We start from the raw sequence: 16,137 nt of genomic DNA, 5'->3' as shown, positions 1-16,137 counted from the left end.
GGGAATTGAGGACATGGAATTGAGAGGGGCGGGTCTGAGCTGCCTCTGGGTGAGGACACAGAAAACTTGTCCCAAGCTACAGTTTCTGGGGAACAGTCCCTACAAAACAGAAGCTCCCTGTGTGCATGCGAGGAGATCCCACGCTGCCGGGGCGGGTCGGCGGGTGTGTAGGGAGGTGGCTGCTGGACAACCCTTGGGCCAGCAGAGGGCGGTGTGGAGGCGCAGCCATCAGGCTGCTCCCCACCCAGGGTTACATGTGAAATTCGGGTCCCTGCAGGGGTCTAAGGAGAGGCCGGCAGAAAGGTGACTTGTCTACTAAGGGTAAAGCCAGGCACAGGATACTCTGGGACTTTCTCTTTTCCTAACCCCTCAGAGTCCTTTTGAGCCTCTGCGATGGTCCCTCCCACCTCCCCCCACCCCAGAGGGCACTGGCCTGGGAAGACCCGGATGAGACCATCTCTTACTGAGGACCTACTGGGTGCTACTATCTCTGGAGAAGAGACGTGTCATTGCAATCTTCTTCCTTCTCCGGTGGAAGAATTAAGTAGTCGGTGGTCACCAGTGCCTCCTCTCTCTGGTTGCTGGCTGTTCTCCCCAGCGCCCTTTCTCAACCCTCCCTTCACTCCACCTTCTGACTCAGACCTTCTCTTTAGGGATTTCCAGCCTTCCTAGAGCTGTTGTCCTTGCTTCCTGGCTGTGGAGTTCTCAGGAGGAGTTTGCCCCCAAACCAATTTGGGATAAAACCCTTCAGGGGGAAACAGATCTCTGGGCTAGGTGGGTTCCAGTGAGCAGAGAAGTCAACCTCTGGGAGCCTGGCCCCGCTAACCCGGGAACCCGCTGGTCCATGCAGTGCTCTGATTTTACCCAGTTTCGCTTCCTGGTTCTCCTCTGGGCCTTGCACAACCGTGGGAGACGGGCCTGGGAAAGTGCCACGGTGACGGTGGAAGAAGCCCACAAGGAGGTGGCCTGGGGAGGTTGTGCTGGGTCACTGACAGCAGGAAGCGGGGAGGGGTGTATTTCTTCACAGCTCTGGAGATCTAGACTGAAACAGAATGGAGGGTCCCTCTCCACCCCGCCCCGAGGTCTTTCCAAACTTGGGGCCATCTTTGTTCCTGGCCTCAGTTCCCCCTCACATCCTCTCAGGCTCTACTACCGTCCCCCCTCCATCCACCCACCTGGGGATCTGGACCCCTCCTCAGTGTGTGGAAACACACCCTGGACATTTCCAAAAGCCGAACTTTCTCTCAAGTTCTCCTGAGATACACGCTCTCTGGGGCGTGGCCAAGGGGGGGACCTGGACCAGGGACGATGGGGAAATAAGAACCTGGGTGCTGGAGGCTTCTTGGCTGGAGCTAAATTTCTTCCGAGCCCTGCAGGCCCTGGGAAAAGTTGCCTCTCCAGCCTTGGACAGAAAAGGCTAAGCCACATGGGAGGGTGAGGGGCTCGCCTGAAGTACATAAGATCAAGGGTTGTCTGAGCCCAAGGGGACCACTGGCATGGGTTAAGGGATGGACTGGAGCATGTAGAATTGGACAAGGAGGCGTTTCAGACACTCGGACTCAGATAGTCAGATAGTCACAAATCCCAAATATTTTCAAATCCCCATCTTGAGGCAAATTGCCAGGGGCTGGAGTATAGGGGGTTGACGGGATTGATGAACTTAGTTCTAACACAGACTGAAAGTTTAAAGAAAATTCGAGTGGAAGGGACCTTACAGGACATCAGGATCAACTCTTTCACTATGTAGACAAAGAAACAAAGGTCCTAAGAAGCCAAGGCCCGACTTCTGTCATACAGAGCAAGCAGCCGGGACCAGAAGTCGGGTCTCCTGACTCCCAGCGGAACCTCTCTGAAGCTGTGCTTGGCTTCCAAGTCCGCTCAGGCCTTCTGAAAGCCTGGGCCTCAGCCATCTGACCTGCCACCTCTCCACTGGCCCAATACTGTGCCACACGGCCAGGCCCTCTTGGGTTTTCACGCCCTACTAAATCAGCTGTGCTGGTGGCCTGAGACTCCAGGATCAGGCCCCAGCTCTCCCAGGCAGCTGGCATTCAGCTAGCCAGGGTCTCACTGGGGAGACAAGAATGCCCACCCATCACTGAAATCGGGAAGCAAATCCACAGTGAGAAACCAATGGACCCTGGGTGTTGGAGCTTATGCTAGAGGCCGAGGCCTGGAAGGGCAGGGTGTCTGCTAAAATCTGCGTAAGTCCCGTAGGCCATCCCAGCGGCTCTGGTGGGACAGTGGGGTTGACCAGGGGCAGGGGGGTAAAGTGCAGGCTCAGGGGCTGGACCCGGGACTGGGATTCCCTGGCTTGGCGTCCTGGCTCCAGGGCCTCTTTGGCACCCTGTCGTGGGGGTGCACCCTGCCGGTGTGGGGGGTGGGGAGAGAGCCAGGCGTCAGGGAGCCTGCTGCTTGGAGCAGGCCAGACGGCGGGGGGATCGGGTTTCCACTGGGCTGTATTTTTGGCTGGATGGGCTGGGGGCTGAACCGAGCGGGTGCACGCAGCTGCCGTACAGAGGGGCACCCCCTCCCTAGCACACACACTCACACCACCTCTAGCACAGACCGCCATCCACCCACCCTTGCAGGCAGAGAGGAGTCAGGCGCCCGCGGCTAGTGAATCACTTTGGGCTTCTCCAGGCTGGCGCTGAGTTTCTGCAGTGTCTTCTTGATCCTCAGGGCGGTGAGGCGGGCCGAGGGGTTGGGGTACCAGCACTCCCGCATCATCTGAGCCAGGCCCGAGAGAACCTGGGGAGCAGGAGCGGGAGAGTCAGGGGACACAGTCAGGGAAGAGGGAGGAGATGAGGCGGGGAGGATGGCCCAGTGGCAAGGAGATAGATACAAGCAGGCAAGAAAGGACCAGAAGACAGACATGTGAGTGTTAAAAAGGAGGGTGAGAGGAAAGTCAGAAGTGGGCCAAGGGAGAATGGAGTGAGCCGAGCAAGGTTGAGAAGAGAAAGATGCAAAATGGGAGAGGAAGAGAAGGCAGGTGGGACAGGAAGAAAGACAAAACTCAGATCATCAGGAGCATCCGGGCCCCCCTTGGTGAGCCATGTCTTTGGAACACCCTGCCCCCAGACCCCACCTCCACCAAGATCCATGCAAAAGGGGACACCTGCAAGCACTGGGGCTCCCACATACCCATCTGCAGCCTGAGACCCAGCCCTTCCACCAACCACAGCTGGGCCCAGTAGACTGCGGGGAAGGACAGGTGGTGGGCACTGCATTAAAAATGCTTGTGTCCAGAAGGAACTCCATCCCAGAAGCTCGGCAGCCCCGGAATGAGCAGCCCCTCCTCTGCCTAGGAATTCAAGTTGGCTCCTGAGAGTGAGAACGTGTGTGCACACAGGAATGCACATGTGTGGTTTCTTTATGGATATGTGTGTGCATAAAGGTGCCTGCGCCTATGCATGCGTACAGGTATGTGCATGTGTACAGCTATGTATATGCATGTGCGCATTACTCATTCGTGGGCTCAGGCGCTGTGTGCCAGGCACTGTGAGAGCTACCAGGGGTGTAAGGGTGGGCAAAAGAGACACGTTCTCTGTCCTCCCAAGACTAACAGTCTGACATACATGTGCGTGTGTATATCTGTGTGTGTGTGCGTTTATGTAGAAGCATGTGCATGCTGGTATGTGTTTATATGTCTTCTTATCAGTATATGGGGAATTTTGAGAAAAACCAAAACCGAACTAACAACAGCAAACTCTGCAGCAGGAAATGCAGCAGAGAGCCCTTGACTGTTCAGGCAAGGTGAAGGGCTCTAAAGATCCCAAAAGAACCAGAGGATCCCTGGAAGCCCACGGACCCAGGGTGCCTGTGAGGAAGGGGTTGGGAGAGAATGCCCAGGGAGGGGACCTCCTCCACCAGGAGGCCTCAGACTCAATATCTTGGGCCCAGAAATTCCAATTGTGAACCCCCCACCCCCACCCCCTCCCATCCCTGCCCAGAGGCGGCCTCACCGGGTCTGCAGCCAGCCGGTTGGGAATGGTGGGGGTCTGCTGGTCCACACACACCACCTTCTTCATGTCCTCAAAGCTGGGGTCATTGGGGACCGCGTCATAGAAGGGCGGCCTGTAGTCCTCCACGAGGCCTGGAGACGCAGGGGGGACAGGGCACTCACTCAGGACCCTCCAGACGGCCCAATACCACCTAGAAGACAGCCTCGCCCACCCTCTGTCCCTGGAGCCAGGAAACCAACTGCCTCCTGAGCCCTGGGGACCCTGTGCTTGTGGCAGAGAGTCCCAAGAGGGATTCAGTAAAACAACAGATAATTATACTTATAAATAATAATAATGACCGCCAGTTATCCTGCACTTACCCTGTGCCAGGCATTGGGCTAAACTTTTCACATGCATTATCCCGTTAATCTCTACAACCCCTTGAGGTGGCTACTATTATGAGCCCCATTTGACTGAGGAAGAAGCTGATGCTCAGAGAAGTTGAACAATTTGCCCACATAGCTATTGATGGCAGAGTCAAGAATTAAGCCCGTCTCATTTGTCTCCTAGGCCAGATCTCATTCCGCTCTTTCTACAGCTGCCTCCCACCCAGGGCCCAGGCGTGCTCCCAGGTCCCAACTATCATGGGTGCCCAAGCACAACAATGCCTAATGTTTTCTGGGCACTAACTGCGTACCAGGCTCTGTCCTAAGTGCTTTGCATTTAATCCTCACAACAGCCCTAGGAGGGAAATAATGCTATTAGCTCCACTCCTTATGCAAAGAAATTAAGGCCAGAGGGGTTAAGAAACTTGTTTAAGATCATACAGGTAACTGGGGACAGAGCTGAGATTTAAGCCCAGAAAATCCTATGCCAAAACCCATGATCCTGACCTCCAAACTACTTAAGGGAGGTCAGTCAGTTGATTGCTGGGTGAGAATGTGGCAAAGGTGAAGAAGAGGGAAAAAACATTTCTCCTAAGAGAAGGGGGGTTTTATCTGGGCCCAAATAACACAACTGTCAAGGAACTGGCCCCTCCGCCCACAGCACCCCCCTCCCCACATTATCCCAAGTACACAGTCCTTTGTAGGCATTTTCTGAAAATGATTCTTGAGATCGCTCAGGCAGAAGAGGCCAGAGAAGAGAAAGCGCCCCGCGCCCCATCCTGCTCCCCTGCCTGGGGGCCGCGGCCACACAGGCCGCCATCTCCTCAGGGCCTGCGCCAGCTGTTCTCGCCATGGCGGGCTTCCAGGCTGGCCCCTGCGCCGCTCGTGCCCTAATCAGCCCAGCACCGAGGCCTGAGCGTGTCTAATGGGCCTCTAATCAGCACCGGGGCTGACACTAGATTACAGTGTTTATAATGCACTGCGAATCTGTGTGCGGCGGACGGAGCTAACCCATTCTGCTCCAGAGGGCTGCAGTGGGCCTTCCCCTCAGACCAGGCCGGACCAGCCTTCCTTTCCGGCCTTCTCTCAGGTGCCTCCTTCCCCGGCTTGCCCAGGGCAGACCCTGAGAGTCCGTGCCTGAAGGGGCAGGTATCTGAGCCCCTTGCCTCAGACTCTGTGGTTGGTCAGTGACCACTCCAAGGGCAAATGAAGCCTGGAAGATGGCTCCTGGTAGGTGCTCAGGAAACGTGGGGCCTTCCCTGAGGATGGTCCCCAATATCTGAGGACTGCTGGCAGCCCCTCAGCATGGACAGCTTCCGCAAAGGCTGCCTGCCCTCCCCACCCAGTCCTAACTACCACCCGTCACCCACCCACCCCAGGACTGCAAGGGCACTAGCCACGGAGGCTTTGCTCAGGACTGGCCCCTGCATGGGGCCACCTGGAATGAGGTCCCTCCACCTCACTCCCAGCCCCCAAATTTGAGTCTCTGTGGCATACCAGTCATCATAAGGTAGCCACAAGCAAGCAGTGCAGACACTATTGTAATACACATTTTGGTGGATGAGAAAACCAAGACCCAGAGAGGGTTAAGTGAGCACAGTGATAAGAAGTACTGGTCCCAGAGTCAGATTGTCTGGTTTCAGACTCCAGTGCTGCCTAGCCAGCTGTAATTCTGGGCCTCAGTCTCCTCATCTGTAAAATGGGGATAACACTGACTCAGGCCCTCATTCTTTTACAACAATAGCCACTGCTATTTACTGACCTCCAGAATGGCTCCAGATGCTGTTCTAAATTCTTTGCTTGTATTATTTCACTTAACCCCCGCCCCCCGACAATATGGGAGCTATTTTTATTTGCATTTTACAATTGGGGAAACTGAGGCACAGAGACGTGAAGTAACCTGCCCACGGTCACAGGCAAAACCAGGACTTGAACCCAGGCACTTAACCACTAAGTGATATCACCACCTGCCAACTCATGAGGATTTACTACGATAATATATGTACAGTCTATAGCATGGCATCCGGGATATGTTTAAGGTCAAAACATGTTAGCTGCTATTAACGTTTCCGTTATTATCACTTACCTAAGATGCCACAGCCACAATCACAGACTTGCAGACTCAGAGGAACTTGAAAAGGTCGCTCAGCTGAACCAGCTGGCGAGTGGCAGCAGAGGGAGGCCAGGAGGTCTGGCACACGAGCCCCTCAGGCCACTGGCACCTGGCAGTATGCCCTCTCCCCACCCCACCTCCTGCCCACCTGCCTGTCCACTCGCCCCATTCCCTTTCCCAGCCCTGCGCAGGGCGGGCCCTCACCATTGACAATGGTCCGGTGGGCGATCTCCCAGAGCACCAGGCCGAAGGCCCAGATGTCAGTCCACTTGTAGGACTCAAAGCAGTCTGTGCGGATCTGCTCATCCAGCACCTCGGGCGCCATGTACCGCTTAGTGCCCACTCGCGGGTTGTGGCCAATGTCCAGGTAGTCGCTCCCCTGGGAGTGCATCACGGCCAGGCCTGTGGGGACCGAGCCTGTCACTCCTGCCGCTCACCTGAGCCTGCAGACAGGTGCCTCCCCCTGGAGCCGGGGTCCCAGGAGCAAGGTGGGGATGGTGAGGGACAGCGGGACATAGAGGGGTCAGGCACATGGAGACCTGCCTTGTGATGGGCGGGGAGACAGTGGCCACAAGGAGAACCACAGTCCCAGTTACCCTTTGCTTGTGCAGCCCTCTCTGGTCTCCCAAGAACCCATGGAGATGTGAGTGGGCAAGGCCCGTGTCACAATGCCCATTTCACAGAGCAGAACCTCCAGGCCTGCCAGGTAGTCAGTGAAGCCAGGAGGAGAACCCAGGCTCCTGGCTCCCTGCCCCTTTTTCCCAACCACCAGGGTGGTGTACTGAGAGGAGTCCGAACTTGGAAAGAGTGCTGGGGCAACCTGTGGGGCTCTTGTGAAGGTGAAGTGAGACAACACACATCTCCCTAAGGTTTAATGGGCCCTGAGCCCAGTATCACAGGCGCCACCACGCACCCAAAAAAGGTAAGGCAGAACCACCATGAAGAGAGCCAGCTAGAGGGTCACCCCGCTCCAGCTGAGAAGGGTGCGCCCCGCCCGCGCCCCGCCCACCTGCGTGGAGCCCGCCCACCGGCGCAGGGCCCATCCCTCCCGGCGGGGCTCACCCAGGTCGGCGATACAACACTGCAGGTTGCTCTTCACCAGCACGTTGCGGCTCTTGAGGTCGCGGTGGGCGATGGCCGGTTTGCCCTGCGTGCCGAAAATCTCCACGTGCAGGTGCGCCAGGCCGCAGGCGGCGGACACAGCCAGCCGCAGGGCCAGCTGGGGCTCCAGCGTCTGCCTCTGCAGGAAGTCGTAGAGCGAGCCGTGCTCGTGGTAGTGCGTGATGAGCCACAGCTGCGTGCTCGAGTTGCGGGAGGTCATGTCCGAGGCGATAAAGCCTGCGGGCACAAGGGCCATGTGGCTCAACCAAAGGGCTGGGGGGGCGAGGGGGTGAGACGGGTCAGGACTGAGGGCCGTCGGGTGGACTGGGTCAAAGCAGAGCAGGGGCTGGGACGGAGGCTGCCCTGGCTTAGGGCATAGACAAAGGTGGGGTTCCAGGTTGGGTCAGAGTGGGCCGGGGGTCCTTTGGGGTTAGAGCAGTGTCGGCAGGTCTGCTGCACAGAACCCCTGCTTGCCTAGGATGTTATCATGTCTGAGCAGCACCGTGTTGTAGATCTCTGTCTCCCGGAACCAGGACTGCTCATCCCTCGAGGAGAAGATCTTGACTGCCACGCTCTCACCGTGCCACAGGCCCCGCCACACCTCACCATAGCGGCCCTTTCCTGTTAGTGGCCAAAGGGGAGGGAGAGGGCCGCACGCTGGGCACACAGAACCCCCACCCCCGCAGGAAGAGCCCCCATCTTGATGCCGTGCTGACCTCACCTGCAGAGCCTCTGACATTTGCGTTTAACTTACTCCGACCCAGACCCAGCAGGCACCCCACCCACACCTGCTCCGTGTTCCCCCCCTGCTCCCTGCAGAGCCCTGGGCCTCCTCTACCACTGCCTGCCCAGCAGAATTCCCATTCTGACCAGGGTCTGGCTCCAGCTGCATCGCGGGAGCCAGCGCTCCCCCACCCCCAGGCTCACCCGCCGCTCACCCACACACTCCACCAGGGCGACCTGCCGTGCCACTGTCCTCTGCACCAGGAAAGGGAGCCCCGAGCCACTGCCCGTGGTGCAGTCACTGTCCAGCAGTTCCTGGGGGTACCAAGAGGTCAGTGAGAGGCTGCCCTCCCATATGCCCCAGTTCCTCTCTCTACCCTGAATCTGGGTCTCACAGCTGAGTCTCTGCCTGCAACCCATGCACCCAGCTTGCACCCACTCTAATCTCTGGGGGCCTGTGAGCGGGCCCTTCCCAGCTTCCCTCTGTGCTTCCCTCTGACTCCAGGGCTCCTGCCTGCCTCTCCTCAGCCCTGTGCCCCAGGTTCCCCCAGGCCCATACCCCCAGCATGCTGTCCCCCTGCTCAGATGCCTTCAGGATGAGGTTCGACTCGCCCAGCTCACTGTGCAGGCCCCGCTGCTTCTCCTGCCTCCGCCGGACATGCCACAGGCCCAGGGCACCAAGGGCCACCAGGGCCAGCAAGGCCAGTACAGGCCCCAGGACCAAAGGCAGCTGACCATCTACTTGCGGCTGGTCCGGAGGGGCTTGGGTAGCTGGGGGAAAGGGGACACCGAGATCCAGTTCCCCACCAGGCCAGGTGCCACCACCTTGTCCCGCTGCCAGTCAGATCCAGGGCCCTGCCTCCCCCACCCTCCTAGCCAGAGCCTACGAGGAAAGCAGGGCAGGAAGGCAGCATCCGAGAGGACGGGGTGGGGCTGTCGGGGCAGCTGGACGTACCGGGCAGCACCAGGGACACGTTTTGGTTGCAGAGGGAGCTGTAGCAGCAGTAGTGGTTGACGAAGTCGGTGGGGCGCCCCCTGCAGAGCTCCTCATGCTGGCTCCCGCAGCCCCGATGCTCCTGGAGGGGACTGCCCTCCTCCCGCACCAGCACCACAGTGCACCAGATCCCCTGGCAGGTAGGGCCCCTGCAGTGTGGGTTCTCACACGTGCAGTTCACCAGCGGGCCCCCGGGGGATTTCACGGGGTCTCCTGGGAGACACACTGGCAGCTCAGCAACTCTAGGCCCACCTCTGCCAGACTGAGTCCATCTCTCCCACTGCTCCCTCCTTTCTCACCTCTCAAACCCCTTATGGCCTTGGTCCCTTAGTTCCATCCTCACATCATCCTTCACTCTAGAACCTCAACCCATGCCAGAGGCAGCTCAAACTGAGAGCCAGGCTTCTGACCTCTCCCTAACACTAGGACCTCCCAGTTTCACATAACCCTGTCCAGCCCTGCCCTGTGGGTTCTCCCAGGCACTCCCTGCCAACACCCCCATTCTCTGCACCTCCAGATATAAGTTCCCAAGCTGGGGGGTGACAGAGCAGGTTTGGATCAAGAGCAAAGGAGCGCTGGGGGCCGAGAGCTTCATCTGAATCTCACTGTTTCCCACCCTCCAGCCAAGCTCCCAAATCCACCTTCTTCCTGTCTCCTCAAATTCAGTCCCAGTAGGAGCTGAGCTGAACCCAGACAGCCCTTTCTCCATCCAGGCCCTTGTCCCCTAATACTCACCCTGGCTCAGCCCCAAGACCAGCAGAAGCATCAGAAGGCTCCTCCTTGGGGGGCCCAAGGCCATGGTCCCTGGAAAGAGGAGTAAGAGAGGGGGTGCAGGAAGAGCTGTGAAATGTGATCCCCCTAAGCGTTTTCAGCCACTGAGCCTGGGTCCCTCCCCCCGGAGGAAATCACGGGGAGTTTTTTTGAGGGGGTGGGGCAAGGACGCCTCCTCTCCACTCCCTGTGCCTGGCCTGTAGGGGAAGTCCTAGTTCACTTCCCCATGGAAACCATCCTGCTAAGGGTAAAGGGTAGCGAGCCATGGTTACGTGCCTCAGAGCCTGGGGGAGCCCCCGTTCTGCACCCCTCCTGCTGAGCCCAGACCGGAGGCAGGCCAGGAAGGCCACGGGGCCGGACAGCTAGAAGGGCTCGGGCTGGGGTGGAAGACGGACCTCTTCCGCAGCACACCCACCCTTCTGTACCCTGCCCCTTGCCCACCTCCTCCCAGCCTCCACCCCTAGCCATCCCCTCCCCAGTGTGCCCCCCCACCCCCAGCCCTGGCTGCTTCAAACATAAACAGGCCCCTGGCTTCACTTCCTGCCATTCAGGGTCCCGCTGAGCCGGGAACAGGAATCAAGATTGTTTAGATTGGGATCTGGATAGGACACGCAGGAGTCACGCAAAGCAGGGAGCAAGGACATAGCCTCAGGGCAGGCCAAGGTGACTATAGGGTATAGGGTCGGCGGGAGGCACCTGGGCTGGGACACCCCCACAACAGAATCCTAGGATACCTTGTGAATTACAAAGTCCTGCTCCTTATTTTAGAGAAGAAGGGATGGAGCCCAGACAGGGGAGGAGACTTGTCCAGGGGACCCGTGTGTCCTGACTCCCAGCCCATGTCCTTTCCACTCCGTCTCCCAATCCAGCAGCAGCCGTGTGTCTGAGCCCTCAGGTTTGTAACTCCATACAAAGCCATGGAGTGCCACTCCTGCCGGGTATAAAAGAACCTGTCTGCAAACTCACGAGGGGTGAGATGCCCTCTCTTTGCCATTCCCTGGCCCCCTTCCTTGCTGTTCTGGGAAAGGGTGGGGGTAGGACTGATGATGTGGGAGCGGAAGCGAAACACACTAGACACTGAACACTTGACCTTCCATGGCTTGCTGGGGTTGAACTTTTCTAGAAGTTTGATGGGGAGGGGCCCAGTACTGGTGTGTGTGGTAATTCTGGTCGATGGTAACCCCCAACCCAGGTCCCAAAACAACCAGTGCTTCAGAAGCTACCCCACTCCTCATTTCTCAAAGGTTTAAAACAAGGAGGCATGGGCTAGGGCTGCAGCTAGAGGGACTAAATCAGGCAGCAACAAGGACTTTCCGAATGGTGGCGAGTATGCAGGTGTGTGTCTGGGGGTCGGATCTCTAGGGAGGAACAACCAACAAAAGGGAGGAGAAATGTCCTCTGGTATGACATGGTGAGGTTGGCTGGGCCAGGAACATGGCCATGTGGGCTATGGAAAGCCATAGTCTAGGAATGGTGCCCAGGGAGGGCCCATGATGCTGAGGCTCTGGAGGGAGGATGGCCTGGAGGTGGCGGTGGGTGGGTGCTGCATGGGCCTCTCTGGCTGGTAGCAGCTCTGGCCTTCCTGCCTGGGCTTCCTCTGCCCCAGAGGCCCAGGGCTGGGGAGGAAACAGAGCCCGAGGCTGCTGCAGCTGTGTCCCCAGCCTCTGTTTGAACTCCAGCCTCTTGTCTCTCCTGCCAGGCAGTGAGGACTCTGTCGAGGGCTCTGCAGTGTGGTTGGCGGCTGGAGAAGGAGCTCTAAAAGAGCTGAATTTGCCCACTGGGGTACAGGTAGGAGCCATCCTTGACAGCTTTTGCTTGCACAAAAAGTTGCTGCAGGGAGTGTATGTGGTGGGAAAAAAATTGGGGCAAAAATAAGGATAAAATGTAGCATCCCTCCACGCCCCAGCCTGTCCTCTCATCTACTTTATTATGTACTGGAATCACCAGGAGCTCTTGTTTAGAAGTGTACATTCTTTGGTCTCAATTCACTCCAGATTCTGACTCAGTCCCTCTAGGGGACCAATCAGGAATATGCATTTTTAAAAAGCTCCGCAGTAACTCTGATCAGTTTGTATGGGGAACACACTTAAGAGACATGTGCCCTACACAACACTAACGCTTTTGTTTCTCTGTGCAGGGCCCTGCTGGGCAGGGGGGAGTGGAGCCCAGAGGGAGGGGACCCCAAGAGGGACCTCCCCATCTGCTGGGGACAGAAGGAATGGCCAAGGTTAAACATCGAAGCCAGAGGCAGCAGGGACTTGGGGACATGGCAGGAGGAATGTAGGGGTGAGGGTTTTCTTCCTCCTTGGGCCCAGGAACAGTGCAGGAAGAAACTGGCAGCATTCAGTGAACCCACATCTGGTCCAATGTTGGGAATATAATGGAGTAAAATTGTGACTGTCCAATTTTTAACTGGGCCCAGTGTAGGGTTAAGTACAGGAGGGTGCTGGGTCCTGATCAGTCCAAGCTCAAAGCTGACCCTGCATGGTTCACCCTGAAATCTGGCTCTACCCAAACAGACTCCTGGTGACTGATGTATCCTTCAACTTCTAAGCAAAATGTCCTAAAAGATCTACTGCTAACAGTAGCATCTCCATTGTTGGCCAGAAATCACAAATGTTAATTTCACACATGAACTTACTACCATGAATAATTTAAGAATAATAGTTTGTCTTTTCTGGGTACTGATTATATACTAGGTACTGAACTTCAGTGGTTTATCTCATTTAATCTTCCCAACAATCCAATGGGGAAACTGAGGCTCAGGGGCATTAAGTTTCCTGCCCACAGTGATTACCTATGACTGATAAATTGCTGATAGTAAATCATTTCTTGTGCATTGCCATCCTCTAATTGTTTGGTGTTAGGTGAGTACTTGAAAGAAGGAAAAAATTAGTATGTGGGCATGGACAAATTTCCTACTCTGCAGCTCTCCCACCTCACGCAGGTTTGTTGAGATGCAAAGACAAAGTGTTGCTGGTCAGATACCTGTTTGCTGTAGACAGGGGAGGAGAGTTCCTGGAAGGTAATCACTAATCTTTTTCTCCCCGGCACACCTGAGGGATGGATAAAGCCCACTGTCCTCAGCCACAGCGGTTCAACACAGCAGTGATCGTCACTGGCTGAAGGAGCTCCATCTTAAACATGACCAGGCTGTCACACGCTGCACTTTTAATAACTCCCACCCAAACAGCAGAGGACCAGACTGAGCTGATCATTTTGGGTTGCCCTTTTGGAGACCCAAAGCGCTTTCACCTCCATCATTCCACTAGCTCCTCACTGCAACGTGATGCAGCCTGACAAGCCTGGATGGTGGGGTTCTCCAGGCAGAATGCGGGCTCAGGATCATGTAGACCTAGGTTTACAGCCTGCCTCTGTGTGATTCGAGGCAAGTTTCTTAACCTTTCTGAGGCTAGGTTTCCTCCATGTGTAAAATGGCAATAATAAAAGTGTTGACTTCATAGGTATAATGTATGTAACATTATTTAGCAAATACAAAGTGGCACATGGTAAGCACTTAAATGTTTTTTAAAAATCCAACCCTAACACACCATCCTCAGTGCTTTGGATAAGTTATTTAGGTCTGGGTCGGTTTTCTCTTCTGTAAGATGGGCATAAGGACCCCTCTCCTGCCAGGTTGTTGCCAGGATTACGTGAGAAAAATATATCTAGGCAGCTACATAGTAGTGACAATAAATGGCAGCTATTTTTAAGAACCCAGTGGGATGGGAGGACAGGGACGAGGACCTGTCCTCCCAGAGATGGGAAAGCAAAGGATCAGAGAGAAGAATTCCTGACTGGGCCAGAAGCTGCCCACAAAATAGAGGGTGAGCTCCACTGTCCACTCTGCCCTGGGGTAGGCAGCTATCCCTGGAACACGCTCATTAGCACTGGGGTCCCAGCCTGTCCACCTCTGCCCAGTATCCTGAAGGAAGGCTGGAGTTAGGGGTGAGGTTTGTGGGCTGGAGTAAATGTCAGATTTCTTAAGCAAGGGCTGCAGAAGCTGATCTGGAAAAGGTGGTTTCACCAGTGTTGTAAGCAGACACTCACTCCCAGGTCAGCCCAAAGGCCTGGAGGGACACAGCACAGAATAAGGGCAAGAAAGGTTGTCCGCTTCACATCAGACCAGCCTGGATTTTTGAGCTGGATTTTACAGAATTAAAAGCTGGGTTGATGGGAATCTGGATTATACATGCTTAAGGTTCTCAGAGGTGGGCCCTGGATCCTGGAGTTTAGATAACAAAGATAATAAAAGATAATCATTAGTTGCAGAAGCTTAAAGAAAAGCACACCCATTACCCCCGAGTGAATCCTTCTCTCTGAGTGAAGCAAGACAGGAATTCTGCCCATTTTATGAGTGAGGATACAAGAACAGAGAAGTTAAGCGACCGGCCCCAGGTCACTCAGCAGAAGCCTGTCAGCAAGTTCGGGTTTTCAGATCAGCAATCCAGGTCCCTTCTAGGTCCCTCCCGGTGTCAGGTGGGGCGATGGGCCGAGGTGCACCGAGCGCGAGGAGGCAGTGCGGTGGGACTGACCCTACCGCGACCTCTCTGAGGGGGTCTCGGAATCCACACAAAGGAAGGGGCCCTTCTGGACGGGGGTCGTCCATCTCGCCATCAGATCCCAGCCCTAAAGACCTCGACTCACCTCTGGGCCTGCCCTGCGGACGGCGCGGCGCGGACATGCGGCGGGCGGGGACGCCTCCCTCCCCGGCGGCGGCCGCCGTCGCACTGCAAGAGCTGGACCGCGGGTCGGGGTCCGGGCGGGGCCCCGGACGGGGCTGAGGCCGGGGAGGGGCTCGCTCGGCGCGGCTGGCGCGGCGGCCTCCTGGGACTGGGAAGGAGGCTGGAGCAAAAAATGTTTCTTATTCCAGCGTCTTCCTGCCTGGCCCGGCTCCACCACTCCCTCCTAATAAACCGTTTCCTATTGCCCAGCTTGCTGACGGGCCGCCCGCTCGCCCCCCGTGGGGGCTGCAGGGCCGGGACCTTCCCCCACCCCCGCCCCCGAGCGCTTCCCGAGACCCCGAGGCGGCTGCCCACCCCTGCCCCGCCCCGCCAGTCGCCCCCACCCAGCCGGGGTTCCCTGGCCCGCATCCCCTCCGCGTGCCTCCCACATCCGCCTCCCCGAGGGGGCGGGTCTTGGACTCCGGCCGCGGGGGTCCCGTGGGGTCCCGGCCCAGCACCGTGGAGCCGGAGCTGAGACGGGAGACACCCTCTGGCAACCGAAGTAGGGGAGTGGGGTGTGAGGGCGCCCCCTCCCGCTCCGAGCCGGCGGGGCGGGGGCCTGGAACCCGGGGGTCGCACAGCGGGGCATGGAGGGAAGGACACGCGGAGGAGGGCGGTAGGGCGGTCTGCCCAGGAGGCTCAGGGCGGCGCCGGCAGAGTTTGGGGCTGACCAGGTCCAAAAGAACTTTGATCCCGCCCTCGGGGACCCCGCTTTCGGTCCGGATCCTTCAGCCGCTGCGCCTCCTTCGGGCCTTTTCACCCCCTCCTTCCGCAGCCGCTCCTCTGCCCAGCGCAGGGGTACCCAGACCCAGATGGGGGGCTCTGGGTCAGTGGCGTGGCCGTCTGAGCCCCTCTGCGCCGCAGCTCCGGCCTGGGACTCCCTTCACCACCACGGGCAGCCAGAATGGAGGGAGGCGCTGGGACCTTGGACTGCCGGCTGGGAGGCAGGTCACCGACCATCCATAGGAGCTTTAGAGGTGGGGACCCGAGCCTCCCTGGGGACACTGCGGAGACAGACTCAGGGAGGAGAGCAGAATGGCTCCTTACCCCAAGAGAAAGAAACTCTTCCTCCTGGTGACCCTGCCCAGGCTCCCAGCGCTGCTGTGGTTGTCCAGCTGTCCTTCAGCCACTGTGAGCAGGACTCAGGTTTGTCCCTAGCATCCTGGTTATCCACAAAGACTCTGAGGTCAGCCTCCCTGCCCAAGAATCTTTGCACAACCTTAGATGAGTGACACCTCTCCAACCCTCCGGTGTCCAGGTGCTGGATGGGCGTAACAAACAACACTAGCCTTGTCCCGTGCTTGTCCCATGCTTGTGAGGAAAATGATGCTTATCTCACTTCATAGCAAAAATGTTGGCTGGGGGTGCTGACCCAGGGTAGGCC

At 57.3% G+C, this 16,137-nt stretch overlaps 1 protein-coding gene across 3 annotated transcripts; it reads right to left on the bottom strand.

The window, feature by feature from the left end:
• Positions 1-446: 446 nt before the first annotated feature.
• ACVRL1 (activin A receptor like type 1) lies at positions 447-14,774 on the bottom strand. 3 transcript variants are annotated; one of them, XM_077110730.1, is made up of 11 exons: positions 14,677-14,774; positions 9,994-10,062; positions 9,220-9,471; positions 8,824-9,035; positions 8,480-8,579; positions 8,016-8,162; positions 7,503-7,778; positions 6,645-6,842; positions 3,963-4,093; positions 2,581-2,748; positions 447-1,042 (listed from the first exon to the last, which is right to left on the bottom strand). In XM_077110730.1, exons 1-10 carry the CDS (start codon positions 14,711-14,713, stop codon positions 2,614-2,616), a joined length of 1,557 nt encoding a protein of 518 aa, XP_076966845.1. In that variant the 5' UTR covers positions 14,714-14,774; the 3' UTR covers positions 447-1,042; positions 2,581-2,613. The 3 variants fall into 3 exon arrangements, with proteins under 3 accessions (XP_076966845.1, XP_076966844.1, XP_076966846.1); XM_077110729.1 differs by lacking the exon at positions 447-1,042 and having other exon boundaries at positions 1,568-2,748; positions 14,677-14,773; XM_077110731.1 differs by lacking the exons at positions 447-1,042; positions 14,677-14,774 and adding an exon at positions 10,764-14,625 and having other exon boundaries at positions 1,568-2,748.
• Between the last annotated feature and the right edge of the window lie 1,363 nt (positions 14,775-16,137).

The sequence above is a fragment of the Tamandua tetradactyla genome, chromosome 7, assembly GCF_023851605.1.
Source record: "Tamandua tetradactyla isolate mTamTet1 chromosome 7, mTamTet1.pri, whole genome shotgun sequence".
Classification (NCBI taxonomy): Eukaryota; Metazoa; Chordata; class Mammalia; order Pilosa; family Myrmecophagidae; genus Tamandua; species Tamandua tetradactyla.
The sequence above is the reverse complement of the archived record's forward strand: the minus strand, read 5'-3'. Positions and strand labels throughout refer to the sequence as shown.